The 16,512-nt window shown below is 40.7% G+C and overlaps 1 protein-coding gene across 5 annotated transcripts in view; it reads right to left on the bottom strand.

Annotated features, from left to right (window-relative positions):
* The window catches only part of ADAMTS3 (ADAM metallopeptidase with thrombospondin type 1 motif 3), a 187,276-nt gene that overhangs the window by 12,126 nt on the left and 158,638 nt on the right, over positions 1-16,512 (bottom strand). For 3 of the 5 annotated variants that reach the window (XM_075929390.1, XM_075929393.1, XM_075929392.1), the window contains 8 exons: positions 15,671-15,846; positions 14,454-14,587; positions 12,929-13,052; positions 10,064-10,120; positions 9,740-9,823; positions 4,885-5,048; positions 3,131-3,296; positions 2,156-2,288 (listed from right to left, as the gene is read on the bottom strand). In XM_075929390.1, coding sequence (XP_075785505.1) covers positions 2,156-2,288; positions 3,131-3,296; positions 4,885-5,048; positions 9,740-9,823; positions 10,064-10,120; positions 12,929-13,052; positions 14,454-14,587; positions 15,671-15,846 — 1,038 coding nt within the window. Of the gene's footprint in view, positions 1-2,155; positions 2,289-3,130; positions 3,297-4,884; positions 5,049-7,586; positions 7,668-9,739; positions 9,824-10,063; positions 10,121-12,928; positions 13,053-14,453; positions 14,588-15,670; positions 15,847-16,512 lie in introns of all 5 variants that reach the window. The other 2 variants (XM_075929394.1, XM_075929391.1) reach the window with 1 other exon arrangement.

Here is a 16,512-nt window from a genome sequence, read left to right as displayed (position 1 = left end):
TACTCCAGCTGAGGCCTAATCAATGCTGAGTACCATGGAAGTAACATGTCTTGATTACAACAAATACGCCTGCTAATCATCCCCAAAAGGTGGGGGTGTGTGTGTCGGTCTGACATGGGTGACTCCATATATAGTTTATGATCCAGTTTAACTAGGGCCCTACCAAATTCATAACCATGAAAAACATGTCACAGACCATGAAATCTGGCCCTTTGCGTGCTTTTACTCTGTGCTATACAGATCTCACGGAGATCAGTGTTTCTCTAATTGGGGACCCTGACCCAAAAGGGAGTTGCAGGATCACAAGGTTATTTTAGGAGGGTCACGGTATTGCTGGCCTTACTTCTGTGCTGCCTTCAGAGCTGGGCAGCTGGAGAGCGGGGATTGGAACGTGGGCCTATTGCCCAGCTCTGAAGGCAGCACCCCACCAGCAGCAGGGCAGAATTAAGGGTGGCAACACCATACACGTGTTGCCCTGACTTCTGTGCTGCTGCTGGTGGTAGCTCTGTCTTCAGACTTGAATTCTTGGGCAGCAGCTGCTGCTCTCCAGTTGCCCAGCTCTGAAGGGAATGCTGTTGCCAACAGAAGTAAAGGTAGAAATACCCCCCCCCACACACACACACACTAGCCTTGCGACCCTCACACAACTCCTTTTTGGGTCCAGACCCCTACAATTACACCACCATACCATTTCTGATTTAAATAATGAAATTTACTATTTTAAAAATCTTATGACTATGACATTGAGCAAAATCGACCATGTATTTGTGAGGGACTTAAGTATAACCCCTCCCCCCAATATTTTTCTGTAGTATTTCTTCCTACACAGTCATTTCCCATTTTGTATTTGTTCATCTGATTACTCCTACCTAAGGGCGTGTCTAGACTACAGGGTTTTGTCGACAAAACTACACCTGCGTCTACACTGCCGCTGAAGTTCTGTCGACATAACGTCGACAGAACTCGGCAGTTTTGTTGACGGCTGTAAACCTCATTCTACAAGGAATAACCTCTTTTGTCGATAGAGTTCTGTCAACAGAAGGCGTTATTGCATGTACACTATCCTTTGCGTCTACACTTTCGGCTTGCTTTTTCGACAGAACTAGCTGTAGTCTAGATGCTCTTTGTCGACAGAAGCTTTGTCGACAGTATCTGTCGACAAAACTTCTGTCGACAAAAGCCTGTAGTCTAGAAGTACCCTTCGTGTAGTACTTTGCATTCACTCTTACTGGATTTCTTCCTATTTATTTCAGACCACTTCTCCCGCTGTCAAAATCATTTTACATTCTAATCCCATCCTCCAAAGCAAACTCTCCTAGCTTGGTATGATCTTCAAACTTTGTAAGTGTACTCCTAAAACATTATCTAAATCATTTGAGGATACTGAATAGAACTGGAGAGCTCTGTGTAACCTAACTCATTATGCTCTTCCAGCTTCACTGTGCACCACTGATAACCACTGTTTGAGTGTAGTTTCCCATTCGTTTGTTTACCCACAATTAAATGAGGTCTGCCTAGGCTAGATTGCTCATGAGAAGGTCATGAGAGAAAGTATCAAAAGGTTTTCTAAAGTCAAGATATATCACATCTACTCCCCCTCTCCAAGTAGGAGTTTTGATTAGTTTGACATTGCTCTTGACAAATCCATGTTGATGGTTACTTATCGCCTTATTTATTTTTTGCTTGCAAGTTGATTATCTTTCCAAATACTGAAGTTAAATAGACAGGCCTATAATTCCCTGGGTTGTCCTTATTCCCCTTTTAACAAATAGGTATTATATTTCCCTTTTATCTAGTCTGAGATCTCTTCCGTCCTACATGAGTTCTCAAAGATGATTGTTAGTGGCTCAGAGATCAGTTCCGTAAGTGTTCTAACATGTGTTTTGTCAGTCCCTGCTGAGCTGAAGCCATCAAAGTGATTTCTAATTTGTTCTTTCTCTGTTTTAGTCTGAGATTCTCAACACAATTGCCAACTCTCCTGAACCCTTTTCCCTTAAACTTGTGTCCCATGGGTTCTTACTGACCGATTTTCTGAGTTTGCTGAAATCTGCCTTCTTGAGGTCCATGAACTTTATTCTCTTCTTTTCCCTCCCACCATTCCTTACAAGCACGAACTCCATCATTTGAGACACACATCTCATTCGTCTGTACTTACAGTGGCTGTGTGCATTCCTGCAGATTGCACATCCTACGAATAGGCTTTGGTTTCTTGCTGGCTTCGCAGAAATTGCGGTGAACCATTTTGTTATCACTTTTCCTGCGGCACCCATATTTAGTATATTGGAAACCTTGAAAATATTTCAGAAAGTAACTTTGTGTGAAAATTAGTAAAAAAGTCCTGCCCCTTCTTAAACTCTTTTGTTGAAATGCAGCATTTGTGGACTATCTTATGATTATCCATCCAAAAGGCATTTATACTATATTTAAATATTGTGGTTCATTACGATGTCAAATACAAAATGCTCTCGGGATATAAAATTCAGAAGTATCTGCAGTAACTCTACGGTATATTATAAAATACTGTGATTTTAATAGCACTATTGTTGTTGTTAAATAGGTTTTAAGGCCCGAAGAACCGTAATAATAATCAAAACCTGACTTTCTGGATCACTCAGGCAATATTCTCCACAAGGGAAACAGGCACAGAAAGGAGAAGTGAGTCACCCAAGTTCACACAGTAAGTGAGTGGCTGAGCTGGGAACAGCATCTGGGTTTCTTGAGTCTCAGTTCAGGGATTTATCCATTAGGAAACACTGCCTACCCACAGTCTGTTTGTAGTAATTCAAGTTACTATAGCATTTGTGGTAATTTCCTTTGTAACTGTCAGGAACATGGCAAATGCTATAACGTTCATGCAGTGAAAAAGATCTACATTTCCAAAAGTGACAACTGCTGGTTTCCACAATCAGCTAAAGTGTCCAATTTAGACATCTTCACAGAATGGAAAGGCAACACTTTGCAAAAATCAGACAACTTGGACAACCAAAAAACCGAAGCACCGAAAATGCATAAACACTTCTGAAAATGTAGCCCCACGATTTCAAAGGCATTCACAGGACCCTGGTCTTTTACCCTTGTTCTTCCACCTAATTTACCATTAATCACTAGAAGCTGCTGCATCTCTCTTTACCTCCAGCACAAGGTTTGGAGCACTGGGACCAACTCTTCAAAGCCCACTCAAAGGTGTCTATTTCGTCCTGAAGAATGTTGTTACTGTTGATAGTGGGTACTGAGTCCTCATGAATGATGTATTTGTAAGTCAAGCTAGATCTTGTGTCGTTCTCCTGAGGAATGACCTATAAAAGATCCAATACAAATGGAATGCATATTTATTCTTTTCCCAGTTAACAAATCAATACCTGGACGGGTAAAGGGTCTTCGGGAAATGTGGGCAGTGCTTAAGAATTGAAAAACGAACTGAACTTTGCCTTCATATTTAGTACAAAAATTAGCAAGATCAATACAGAAAAATATGCCTCTGAGCAGGGCTGACCCAAGTGTTGTTGGCACCCCCGTCCTCCTCAGATTAAATAGAGAGAGAACTGAGGAGCTTAGAAAGAAATTTTACCTTTGTTCATTTTGAATGCCAAGTAAATAATGAAAAAAATAAGTATTTTTTTCTACTTGTTATTAACCTTAACACAATTAGATGGCATGGGATAAATCACCCAGTAGCTGATGCTTTAAAGTTTTAACCGTTTTGAATTGTACACAACGTTTCTGGTCAGCACTATAAACAGTTACATTTCAAGTCACAACTATCTTCCTTCCACAGGAACTGATTTGAGAAGCTGTGAAAATCTTTATTCCTGGATACTGAATGAGGTCTGTTTTTTGAGTTGTAGCCCGTTGATTTGTGTCACCATTTAGAACTTTGGTTTTCTTGCTTTCGCACATTGGGCAATGCATTGTTTGAGACAAAGTTTTGAAGCTATTTCATGTTCTATCAAGATGGTGGCCAGTCCAACAGGTCTCTCTTTCTGCATGGAAGAATGAAGATATGTCTCTATCAGCTGTAACTTGGAAAATCTATGCTCCTCACTAGCAACAAAAGCTGGAAGAGTCAAAACAGTTTGAAGAGCAATGACAATGTTGGGGAAAGCTGTCTGTCAGTCTGTGTTCAGAAATAAACTGCAGTACATCTTGAGGTATAAGATGTCTTGGAAGCTGTGAAACAGCCTGCAGTTCACTGCACAAATCTACTGCATCCATATCTTTTTGCATTTCTAGTCTGTCATGCTGACTAACTTCAAGCAGTGTTCTAATATCTGTTTTGAAGTCTTATTTTGCACCGCATCGAGGAAACCAAATATTGAATCAAGCCACAGGATCGGCTCAAATAGTTCTTTGACTGACTGGATTGCAGGATCTAGGACTGAAAAGTAGAAGTGGGCTTCAAATTTTTGATCTGGATCCTGAATCAATTAGTCTTTTGCCTCATATGTGAGGCCAAATCCTGACCCTTCCTAGCTCTTGGCTGCTGAACTACATGGAGCTGTGTAGACTGGCCATGATTCCTGCTCTGCGTGAGGGAGTGTCTAGTCACACACGTGGTTCTGACCAATCGGGTCCTGATCCAAGGGCTCTTAATATCAGCAGGTACTATACTAAGCCTTTAGTTAGCTTTTACTCTTGCATGAATAGATTGGTGCTTATGATGTAATAGTGTGGACACTGCATCCTGCCTCTGACAGTAAATGTTAGTAAAATTATCCTGAAAACTTCTCTCTCTTACTGCTAGAGTGGACTTCAGCTCATCAGCGCTCTCAAAAAAACCTTTATATGCGTGTTTTCCCACAGAGATTACAGATTTGTCCCGCTAATAAAAATAAGCTGTTTGGCCCCACAACCTGTTAAAAAAACCAACCTGTTAGCATAACTTACCAATACAACAACAGCATCATGCAAGGGCCCATCGGTATGAAGCGTTTCTATGTCATCTTCTATGTTGTACTCCCACTCGACACCAAGATCGATGAAGGACCGTGACTTGGCCTCCTCTCGTTTCCCATTCAGAATATAGTGTCCCGTAGCCTGATTCTTAATGGCTAAAAGGGAGCAAAACCAATGACAACTGTGCTTCTTGTCATGTAATCTACAGTCTTTGGGGTTCACCTGAAATTTGACAAGTAGCATTACCATTCAAAAATTCTCTTCTTGCTTACTATTTTAATGGTTGCATTTTGCAGAGTGTCCTCAGGAACTGAGGAGTTTTTGCTGTTCCTAATCGATGAAATACTCTAGTTCTCCCGTTTCTTCCATTCCGGATGCAATTTTCCCTTTAACACCCCTGAACCCATCCCTCTTTAGCATGCCTCCTCCTACAACCTAAAGACCTGGAGACATTGACAAAAACTCATAATTCTGTGCTTGGGGCATGGATGATAATCCATCTGAGGATCTAAAGCAGGCTGTCTTTGGCAAGTGCTGCATTTCCATCAGCTCAGAGACGGGTGGCTATTCCCAAAATTGCTTTTTCTACATGAAACCCATGCTGCCACCAAAATATAGTCTGAGGAAACATATTGATAACGTATATACTGCCAATATCTATTTCCACATGCATATGGCTCAGATGTAGATATACACATAGAAGTCATACATAGTTTTTTTTTGGCATAAGCTTAATTTAGATTCATAATCACCTCAAAGCCAAGAGAAACCTTTAAAATAGCCAATCCTGTTATTTAGGCAACCTGCAAAACGTTCTGTGACAACTGGGTATTGTAAGGCATGTTACCCTAGTGGAATGGTTACCACAATATTATACAGCTTTGTATTGCCAAAGGCATGAACCCCACAGGTTTTGCACCACAAAGTAATATTTACTTTTTGAAAAGGTTGCTTTCTTTTGTCTATCTACTGTACATGCTGACTTTACACTCTCCCTCTGATTGTGGGGCTCAAGGATTAGAAAACCAGTTCAACAAATGAACAACCATTACAATGTAAGAGAGAAGAGAAGACCCAATAACAAGCAGCTAAGATGTCCATGCACTTTGGGAGATGCATGTTGCTAGTTTATAGTAAGACATGAAAGAAAAAAAAACCACAATGTGGCTATTCCTGTTCTCCTGGAAGTGTATAATTTGCAAATAATTGTTTAGAGTTTAAAAAATGAGAGAGAGAGACCAATCATTTTTTCTAAATACACAATAAAAGTACAACAAAATGAGAGAGCAATCTTGTAAATTATCATGACTACAGTAAATAAAATGCAAAGGTGGTGCATCATGTATTTATTAGTGCTATGGAGCCTAGTTACTATGAAGGCAGAGTAGCTCTGTATTGAAAAGGTACACGGTCAGGTCACACTTGAGCCATTATTTAGGCTTTCTAGAAATAAGCTTTCTAAAAATAGGCTTTCTATAAATAAGCCCTAAAACCACCAGAAATCTTCCCCTATTTTTGCTTTATTCCAGTGTATTTGTTTTTATATACAAACTTCCCATACTAGGATCCAATCCAGAAACCACTGAAGTCAATGGTGAAACACTGGAATAAGTTGCCTAGGGAGGTTGTGGAATCTCCATCTCTGGAGATATTTAAGAGCGGGTTAGACAGACGCCTGTCAGGATGGTCTAGACAGTCCTGGGTCCTGCCATGAGGGCAGGGGACTAGACTCAATGACCTCGAAGTCCCTTCCTGTTCTAGTGTTCGATGATTCTATGAAAATTCTCCCATTGAAGTCACTGGGCCTTTGGAGCAGGTCCCTAGTGTAGGAGAAAAGGAGACGTGACTAGACAAACATGAAATGGGCATTGTCCAAGAGAAATGTAAATGTAACCAAACAGCAAAAATATTTACAAGTTAATAAGACTTTAACTTCTTTCCATGATAATGCTAAAAGGGGGTGTTGCTTAAGTGTAAGAAATGTAAGTATCTTAAATAATATTCATAGTGATATCCTATATACTTTTTGACCTGACAGTGTCCTTTTAAATTGACTAATAATCCACTTTCAGTGTGACCAGCAATAGCTCCTTGTTAGTAAAAGTGCTGATCAGAATCAGTTTGAGTTCCTAAAAAATTCAGATGAGAAACCAACATAGTTACTGAGTTTTTACAGTAGGGTTCGGCCTGTGAGTGCAATTGTACATATACAGTAAAACTCCAGTTGTCCGGCATCCAGTGGTCTGGCACTCCTGCTAGTCCGGCACCACCTGGAACCGTTCCAGGCAGCCGGACAATTGGAGCTGCTCTGCCCTGGGCTTCCCTGAGTCAGCTGCTAGTCAGTTTCAGCAGCAGCTGACTTGGGGACGCCTGGGGCAGAGCAGCTGGGGTGCTGCCGGGTTGGTCCCGCAGCGCTGCCTCTCCATCCCCCCCCACCCCAGACCCTCATAGCCCCCTCTTCCGATAGTCCAGCATATCTGATAATCCAGCACCCACTGGGTCCTAAAGGTGCCATATTATCGGAAGTTTAATCTACAAGGAAACCAGCAAAGCCTTTAGCTTGATGTTGTCTTACAGTGCAATAAAACACTATTTTGATGGTTCTCTCATTTTTCAGGTTCTCCGATGCATGTCTGATTTTTTGAGGTCAGCTTTCATGCATAAGGGCCAAGCCTGAGGCAAGAAACACTTACCAAGAATGTGAGGGGAAGCCTCGTCTTCTTGGATAAACACATGTCTAGCACCAGGGGGGATATCAAACATCTTAAGGTACCCTTTAGCATATGTAGTGGTCATAGGAGAAAGCAAAGAAGAAAACAAAAAGTAATAGCGATGGTTAGTAGAGCACTACATCATCCAGCTTATAGTTGCAGAAGAGGGCATCCATTAACGTGCACACAGTTTCAGATAGGCTTGTAACACATTTGATTAGACTGTTTTTCCCTTTTTCCCTCTTTTTTTGAGGGGGGAAAAAGAGACTGTTACAAACCTATTAACCACTTACTTTGTTATGTTCAGACCATAACAATTCAGGCAAAAAATTGTTTCCTATGTTTCTCAGAATTAAAACAGGTTTTTCTGATTGCTTTTCTTTATCAGTCACCTTTCAGCCTTACAATGTAATGGACTGTGAGGTGTTCACGCCTCATGTGTATTTGCTTAAATCTGTGAACTGTCAAAGGATTTGGCTACCTGGCACAGCAAAGTGCTCTACTGACACACTACAAAAGGTGTCAACTTCACATGAACGTAGCCTTGCTTCAAATGGGACTGCAGTTCAATGTGAGACTTTAAAATGCATAAGTTAAAGCACATTAATCTCAGTGTACCTGCCCCCCCCAAAACAGAAGCGGCCTTTATTCAGTTTAAGAATCACACCTTAAGTTATACTGGTCCAATTTCTCCCTTACTAGGATGATACCTGATACTTAAGAGTTAAAATTCTCCAGAATGATCATTCATGCTCTAAGGCCAGGTCTGCACTATGGGGAAGGTCGGCTTAACATATGCAATTCCAGCTATGTAAAAAACATAGCTGGAGTCAATGTACGTTAAGCCGAGCTCCAGTGGTGTCCTTACAGCGGGAGGTCGATGGGAGAAACACTCCCGTTGACTTCTCTTATTCCTCGTGCGGAGTAGGAGAACCAGCACTGAAGGGGGCGCTCTCAGAACTGGATTCAGTGGGTCTTTATTAGACCCGCTAAATTGACCGCTGGAAAAATTGACCATTGTGGCATCATTCTTCCCACAAGTGGAGATGTGGCTTAAGTTGTAACACCTAATTAACTCTATCCCCAAACAAATGGGGCAGAACAATGTTTCAGCTGAAAGAGTAATATTTTCAGCTTCCCACCAAGAGGAGAAAAAACAATAAGTTATGGAAAATTTTTCATTGGCCATGGCCAACAACTTATGTTGCATCAGGGATCAAATGAGAAAATGTTTATGAGAACTGAATGTAAACAAATTTTACCATGTGTAACAATGTTATCCTGGACATGTTTTAAGACAGAGTATTGTTATAATTTCTTTGCCTACAACTTAACTGAGGGCCTCGACAACTTTAAATTAGGCAGAATGGGTAGGAATGGTCCCTAGCCTCTGTTTCTCTAGAGGTGGGAGACAGGGGAGGGATAACGTGAGGATTATCTTTGTATTCCATCCCTCTGGGCATCTGATATTGGCCACTGTCAGCAGAGAGGATATTGGGCTGGATGGACCATTGGTCTGACCCAGTATGGCCGTTTATGTTCCTTAAATGTTCTTGATGTACGTAGTGGTCTTGATGTACGTACATTTAACCAAGAAAAATCTTAGCGTTAACAAAGCATATCCCTAAAACATGTCCATGTTTATAAAATATGCCATATAAATAAATATAATTTGCTCATTCTGAGATGCTTTGTTTCCCAATAAAGTATATAAGTTGCAGTCCTAATATAGAATCATTGTAAACAGATGGGGCAAGATTTGATTTTTTTTTTTGCACTGAGCAAATAAATGCTTAAACATTCAAATTTAACAATGGGGACTTTTGAACTGAAGTCCTGCCTGTGCTGTTGGTATCTGGATCTGCAGCATACCACTGCTTCCTGGAAAACTGCTGAAGAAAATGGAGAACTCTGAATAGATAAATGAATACTAAGGGCTGATGGGTGGCTGGTTTTATACTAATCTGCACGAGCAGGAAATACCAAGCCTTTTACTGCTCAGTGATCAAACATATGAAACAAACATTTTGCCTGTTCTTGCAATACCTGTAAGTGACCAGCTGGAAATTAGAAGTGTAGCAAGAACACTGCAGTTGTCATGGATGCCTGTCTTTCTGCAACCAGGTGAAACTTACCCAGAATATTTTTAGACTCCCTGGTTTCAGAGAGAGAAATATTACGAGCTCCTTTGGGCAAAGTGAATGCTCCTCTTGTCTTCCCTTAAATAGAATGTCTTTAATTAGTGTTCTGGGAACTGAGTCTTGCTGTTTCATTGACTATAATGTCAGCCAGGTGTATTTTACAAACGAAACATATAAATTATATGGTTACAGTATGCGCTGAAGTTCAAAATGCATTTAAAATACTGTTAGAAATATCCAGCAAATTTTAATAGTCAATGAAAGTGAGACTATGCATGAATGAAAAATCAGGTAGGTGATTTTAAGTCAGATACTTGCAGATTTCATTTTCCAGCAACTTGAATTCTCTTTGGCACCTCTTGCTTAAATGTTTTCCTGTTGGAAGAGTTTGGTTAGTCTTTTAATGACTATATTGCCACAGTTACTGTAAAGCAATAGATGTTATGCTAGCACCAAAACATCCCTTTGGAGCTGAATGATCAATTACTGTCTTTTACAAACAGCCTCGGAATGACCTTACTCACCCTCAAGACTTTTGAGTTTCAGACATTTGAAAGACAGTTATACAATCTTTCTTATACAATCATATCCACATCACAGACTGTTGTCTAATATCTATAGCATAGACAAATATACACCAACCTGAGTAGAGCCAGTCAAAAATGCTGTTTCTTTCACACACACACACAAATTTTTAAAATGAGAAAATTGGAAAATTCAGAACATTTTGATCATCTTTTGTTCTGATTACTAAGAACTTAACTGTCAGAAAGCATGAAGTCCTTCTGATTCAAGAAATATAGAGGGTTGTATATATGGCTCCAAAGTGTTGTCTTCCATCCAATTTCAATACATATGTGCATTCATTACATTCTGCACATAATTTGCCTTGGCTGGATTCATACCAACCAGCAAAATATGCAGCAAAAACAATCACATGTGTTCTGTAAGGACTTTATAAAGCGCCTCTTAAAAAAAAAAGTATCTTGTCTTTCCACTGGGCTGGAGAACAGCTAGCAGTGAGAATATTTTGCTGTGGAGTCCTTATCACATTTTACTGTAATAAATGCTACCTTATTTTAATCTAATTTTAATGGGGCTGTCTAGCTAGTGACTAAATTCTGCCATCATCGAGGTTGCAAATCTGGCATAGTTTCACCATCAACAGCAATGCAAGTTCAGACATAGATATACTCCTCCTCCTTCAGCTTCATCCCTGCTCCATCTCAGACCCCCTCAGAACAGACAGCCTTTGCATAGCTGTGCTCTATGGCATGTGTGGAAACCTTACAGGGATGGTGTTCCCTCTACAATCCCTGACAAGCGGGACCTGGGCAGGATTTGTCCTTAAAAGAAAGGTTTTACTTAATTTTTCTAAAATAAAAAGTTTGAAAAGTCTTTCAATGGCATAAGCCACAGGAATAAAACTGATATTCCCTTCATTTCCTTGTTACTTATATAATAGTTCCTCTTTTAACCGGTAATTTGATGGTTAGATCTTACAATTTCACTCCCAATTAGTTTAAAAAAAAAAAAAAAAAAAAAAAAAAAAAGCAGAACCCCCTAGAAACTGTCTTGATGTGCCTTTGTATAAGCTGAACACTTGATAATATGGTCTCAATTGTGTAGCTGTCCTTTCCATTTGCTATCATTGTGAGATCAAACATCTCAGTAAAGGGATGGTCTCATTTAAATGCACTGAGATACTTCTGCACTTACATAAGCACAGCTTTCACAAGCTTCAAGTAGCAGGCATGAATATCGGAGGACTGAATTTGGCACATCTTTATTAAGAGGAGTATATTAAGTATAATATTCCATTAGCTCAACAGTTAAACTGACATAGTTGAAATGTCCAAAGTAGGCCAGAGGATTTCAAGCTGTTATTAACACGAATGGAAAATGTGTGGCAAAATCCCCAAGCGTCTCTCAAAAAATATCTCAACTTTGACATTTTTTCCTTTCAGCCAACTGATCATTATCACGCACACCCTCCACTTCATCACAATCCACTGCCTTTAAGTAAAGTACAAAAAAGAAGATTCCACTGAAAAATACTTGCACATTCAATTCACAATTACGCTAAATACTCGACTTCATGCACAAAAATGTGTGTGGGAATTGTGGTTGTGTTCATTTTTTTCTTGGACATGGCCCTTGTACTTTGGGAGTTTATAGAAAGTCAACTTGACACCAAACACACTCGTATTAACAGACGCCTAGATTTCTATACATGTCTCTTTCCCATCAATTTAAATGTCAGTGGAGAAGCTTGTGAAAAAACACAATTCCTCCCAATTTTTAAATGGTTTTCGTTAGCAAGGCTAGAGGGAAAAGTGTGTAATACATAATGTTGCGAAAGAAAGAGAGAGGCAGGTGCAAAAGACACATTGAATAAAATAAATTAATCATTAAATGGTGTTTTTCATCCCTGAGTAAATGCTCAGATTTAGCAGGCTAAAAGGTAGGTCACATTAAGCTCCCAATCCGGTACTACTGAACTCAGGCCTGCCTCTCTCATACACAAACGAGGTGCTGGAATGATTTTATAGTTGGGGTGTTGCGAGCTACTGTACCAAACTGTAAAGCTTTTGTATGATGGAAACCACTTGAGGACTACCACTGGCCCTGTAGTTCCAGCATCTCTGACCCCTCAGAGGGTAAAGAGGTGCTAAAACATATACCCCCCCTTTAAGTCTCCTTTATGCAGCCAGAGCAGAGTAAATGGCTGCTACTGTAATTGAGAAACAGACCCAACTGGTGGCAATGATGCAGGATCTGGCCCTAAATCATCTCACCTGAAATGAAAAATAATAGGCCTGGAGATTTGATCTTGTTTCCATGTTTCACTATTAGCCTTACAGGTTATTTTTTTTGTTTAGCAAAGATCGTATTTTTACCACTGATCAGAGCCATCCCCTATTACTAACTGGAGAACTACATATGCTCTACACAGCGAGAGTCCAGTTTAGCCAACATGTCTTAACAGGTCCTTCAAAAACCAAAAAGAATCGCTAGTTAGTGTCTGGAAAATATATGCATTCTGCTAGCAAAGCAGTAAGTAGTTTGTATTCTGTCTTGCAACTTTGTGTAAGCAGGGGAGGACACCTTCTCCTGAGCAGTCCATTTTAATAAACATGACAACAGAGAATATAGCTGGGTGTATAAAAGTGCTCATCCTACCAGGCTTTTTGGGAGTCCGGGTAAAGGTCCCTTTGACAGTTCGGCAATGAGTGTTATCTCCACCGCAGACCCCACATTTATCTTCAACTTTGTTGGAACCAATTTCCTTGTCACAGCCCACTTTCTGCAGAGGAGAGCAAGAGGAGTGTTGGGTTTTCCCCGCCCCGATAAATAACACTGCGGAATGCAAAGTTCACCCGAGAACTGATGTAAAAATACTTGAAAGACTGTGACAGAACAGCATAATGAAAGCTACGAACTGATTCCTGTGATGAACCCATTACTAACTTTCCCTTAGGGAAAGAGTAGTTCTGTGGCACTTTGGAGATGAACAAGTTAGTTCCTAAGGCTATGTCTAGACTGCATCCCTCTGTCGGCAGAGGGATGCAGATTACGCAGGTCGCCATTGCAAATGAGGCAGGGATTTAAATATCCTGTGCCTAATTTGCATAAAAATGGCCGCCGCTTTTTGCCGGCTCAGCACTTTGTTGGCAAAAAGCAGCAGTCTAGAGGGGGATCCGTCGAGAAAGAAAGCCTTTTTCAAAAGATCCCTTATGGCTCCTGCAAGGAGGTTTACAGGATCTGTTGAAAAAGGCTTTCTTTCTCGACAGATCCCCCTCTAGACTGCTGCTTTTTGCCAACAAAGTGCTGAGTCGGCAAAATGCAGTGGTCATTTTTATGCAAATTAGGTGGATATTTAAATCCCTGACTCATTTGCAATGTCGACCTGATTAATCTGCATCCCTCTGCCGACAGAGGGATGCAGTCTAGACATACCCTAAGGTGCCACAGGGCTACTTGTTTTGAAAATTACAGACTAAAACGGCTTCACCTCTGAAACTTTTACCCTTAGGGACAGTAAATGAAGGAACAGGAAACCGAGAACTTCAAGTAGAATTTCTTTTCACTTAAATTCATAGAAACGCAGGTCTGGAAGGAACCTCAAGAGGTCATCGAGTCCAGCCCCCAGCACTATGGCAAGACACTTGACAGGTGTTTGTCCAACATGCTCTTAGAAACCTCCAGAGATGGGGATTCCACAACCTCCCTTAGAAGCCTGTTTCAGAGTTTAACTATCATCAGACTAAGAAAGGATTTCCTACTATCTAACCTAAACCTCCCTTGCTGCAGATAAAGCCCGTTACTTCTTGTCCTTCGGTCAGTGGACCTGGAGAACAATTAATTACCATCCTCCTCACAAGAGCCCTTAAGATATCTGAAGAGGATGATAATCAATTGAGCTGTTAATACATAGAAAAAAAAGGTTTAAAAGAAATCAGTAGAAGCAACTGGTTTAAAAAGAATTTAGACAATCACAGTATCTGTAAGAAATAAATCTGTAGTCTTGCTATGATTTGTATTAAAATTGGAGGAATTCTGGAAAATATTATCGGTGAACATTTCATATTCACAAATTCCATCTGATACTGTAGTACTCCACAAGCAGTGTATTTGACCAGCTCTCATTATGATTATCAAAAATGCTGCACGATCAGTAAAACAACCTTAAATACATTTCACTCACCACACACTCTCCCCGCACGCAAATGCTGTATGGATCTTTATAGGAACAGCGAGTCCCGTCATGTGCCAGTTGTTTCATATAAGCAACATTTCCAGTTTCTTTGGACTGGCAGTATAAGTGGCATCTTTTGTTGGCTGAATAACAGGAAGAGAGAGCTAACTGTATTTCAGCAACCCAAATATGCTTTAAAACACAAGCCACCACAAAGTTTTAATTCAGTAGCAAAAGGAATGCTGCAGGGTACTAATACAAATGTGTAATGTTTTAGTCCTGTAAGAGGCTACACATCTTCAGTTCTCATGGAATCAACTCCCTTTGAAAAGACTGCCCAGGACTGAGCCTTTAACCAAAAGCAGCTATCTACTTTGCTCCCCAATGAAAGCCAGGTTCAGTATGGGATACTGCAGAGTGGCGGAGTAATCTGGGATTTCCCAAAGAGCCTATAATAATTATGCACCCAAACCCACCAACATTAAGAACAAGGCACCTAAATCCCTTAGGCTCCCTTGAAAATCCCAGCCCTAACTATATTTCTAGATCATGCCATCTAATTTCACATTAAAAATACTGTAAAAAGTATATTCTATGAGATAAAGCCTACGAAACTCAGAACAAGAAAACCAGCAATGCCGGCAGCAACCCAGAGAGTTCAGTGCTGACAATCCAGCGCTTATATTTGCCTCACCCATATTTCAGTACAGTTAGCCTAAACAGAACGATTAACTGGAGTTAATAGTAGACAAGGCCTGCTAGCTGCCAGCTGGGGGCAAACGGGAGCATAGAAAAATGGAAAAAATACTAAGCAGGTCGTAAAGCAATGCCATCGGGACAGCACACTTGTTACTTTCCGCTGCAGTGGATGAGAGCGGCAACAATGATTAGATAACAGCGTGTCACTCTTGTGGATGTGGGGGAGGGAGGCATGCTGGCGCTCGGAGGAGCCTTTCTGCACCTGAGCGGAGTCTTGTCAAACACCCTAACTCAGCCAGAGTTACAATGTGCTGAGCGAAAGTGATACCCACAGCAGGAGCTCAGAACCTCTATTTTGTACCATTGCTTTTCCTGCTTTTTCTTCTCACCTACTTGCATGTTCACCCTTGTTATTTAGGGACATAGCAGCATCTCAACAATGCCTTCAAATCCCAATGTGCTGCAAGATTCCCGTAGGCAATGGGTTTGTTTGGTTTTGCGGAAACATAAAAGGGTAGCATACTTACAGTCAGGGTGCTCATATGGCAGCCAGTGGTGCTTGCTCTTCTGATACTCGAAATGGGAATTACGCTGCTGACATTGCTGCGCTCGGAAGTCCTCAAAGTGCTTTGGACATTCTTCTGTGTTGCAAAGCTGATACTCAAAATTCACACTGGCACAATCTTGACCACCATTGATAGGCCTAAGGAGGAAAGAAGTTTAGAAAGCTTTTGAAACCTTTGAACATCAGGAGTGGAGATTTTCTGATGGAATACACTAGGGAAAAATTCATTTGCAAATTCAACACTATCCATTTAGGATTGAATAAGGATCTCAACTGGTTAACACACTACAAAGGCAATTCCCCCTCTCTGGACTTTCAGATCTTCACATCAAATGCTGTGAGTGAGCCACTTTCACCGTGACTCGATTAGCCTCATTAACACGAGCAATTTATTTCTTTTATATATGTATACATACACACACACACACACACACGCGCGCGCGCGCCTCTGTTACTTTAAATCTTACTTATCTGATGAAGTGGGTTTTACCCACAAAAGCTTATACTCCAATAAATGTGTTTGTTTGTCTCGAAGATGCCACAGGACTCCTCATTGTTTCAGTGAAAAACAGTAAGAGGAAGAGCAAAGGGGTTTCCCACAACAAAGGGTTAAATATCACTTTTCAGGGCACGCTTCAAAAGCAGTGGTAGAACAAGTAAATTGCAAAGCGTCATGTGTGTGTGCTGGTCAGGTAATGAGACAGATAGATACTCCCTGAGCAGGCCTAGATGGGAGCAGTGGTGTGTGCACTGATAATGGTTGATATATAGTCAGATAATTACACTGAAACACAGATAAAGTTC

Source organism: Pelodiscus sinensis, chromosome 5 (genome assembly GCF_049634645.1).
Source record: "Pelodiscus sinensis isolate JC-2024 chromosome 5, ASM4963464v1, whole genome shotgun sequence".
NCBI classification, from domain to species: Eukaryota; Metazoa; Chordata; order Testudines; family Trionychidae; genus Pelodiscus; species Pelodiscus sinensis.
Note: the sequence above shows the minus strand (reverse complement) of the source record. Positions and strands in the feature narration are given on the sequence as shown.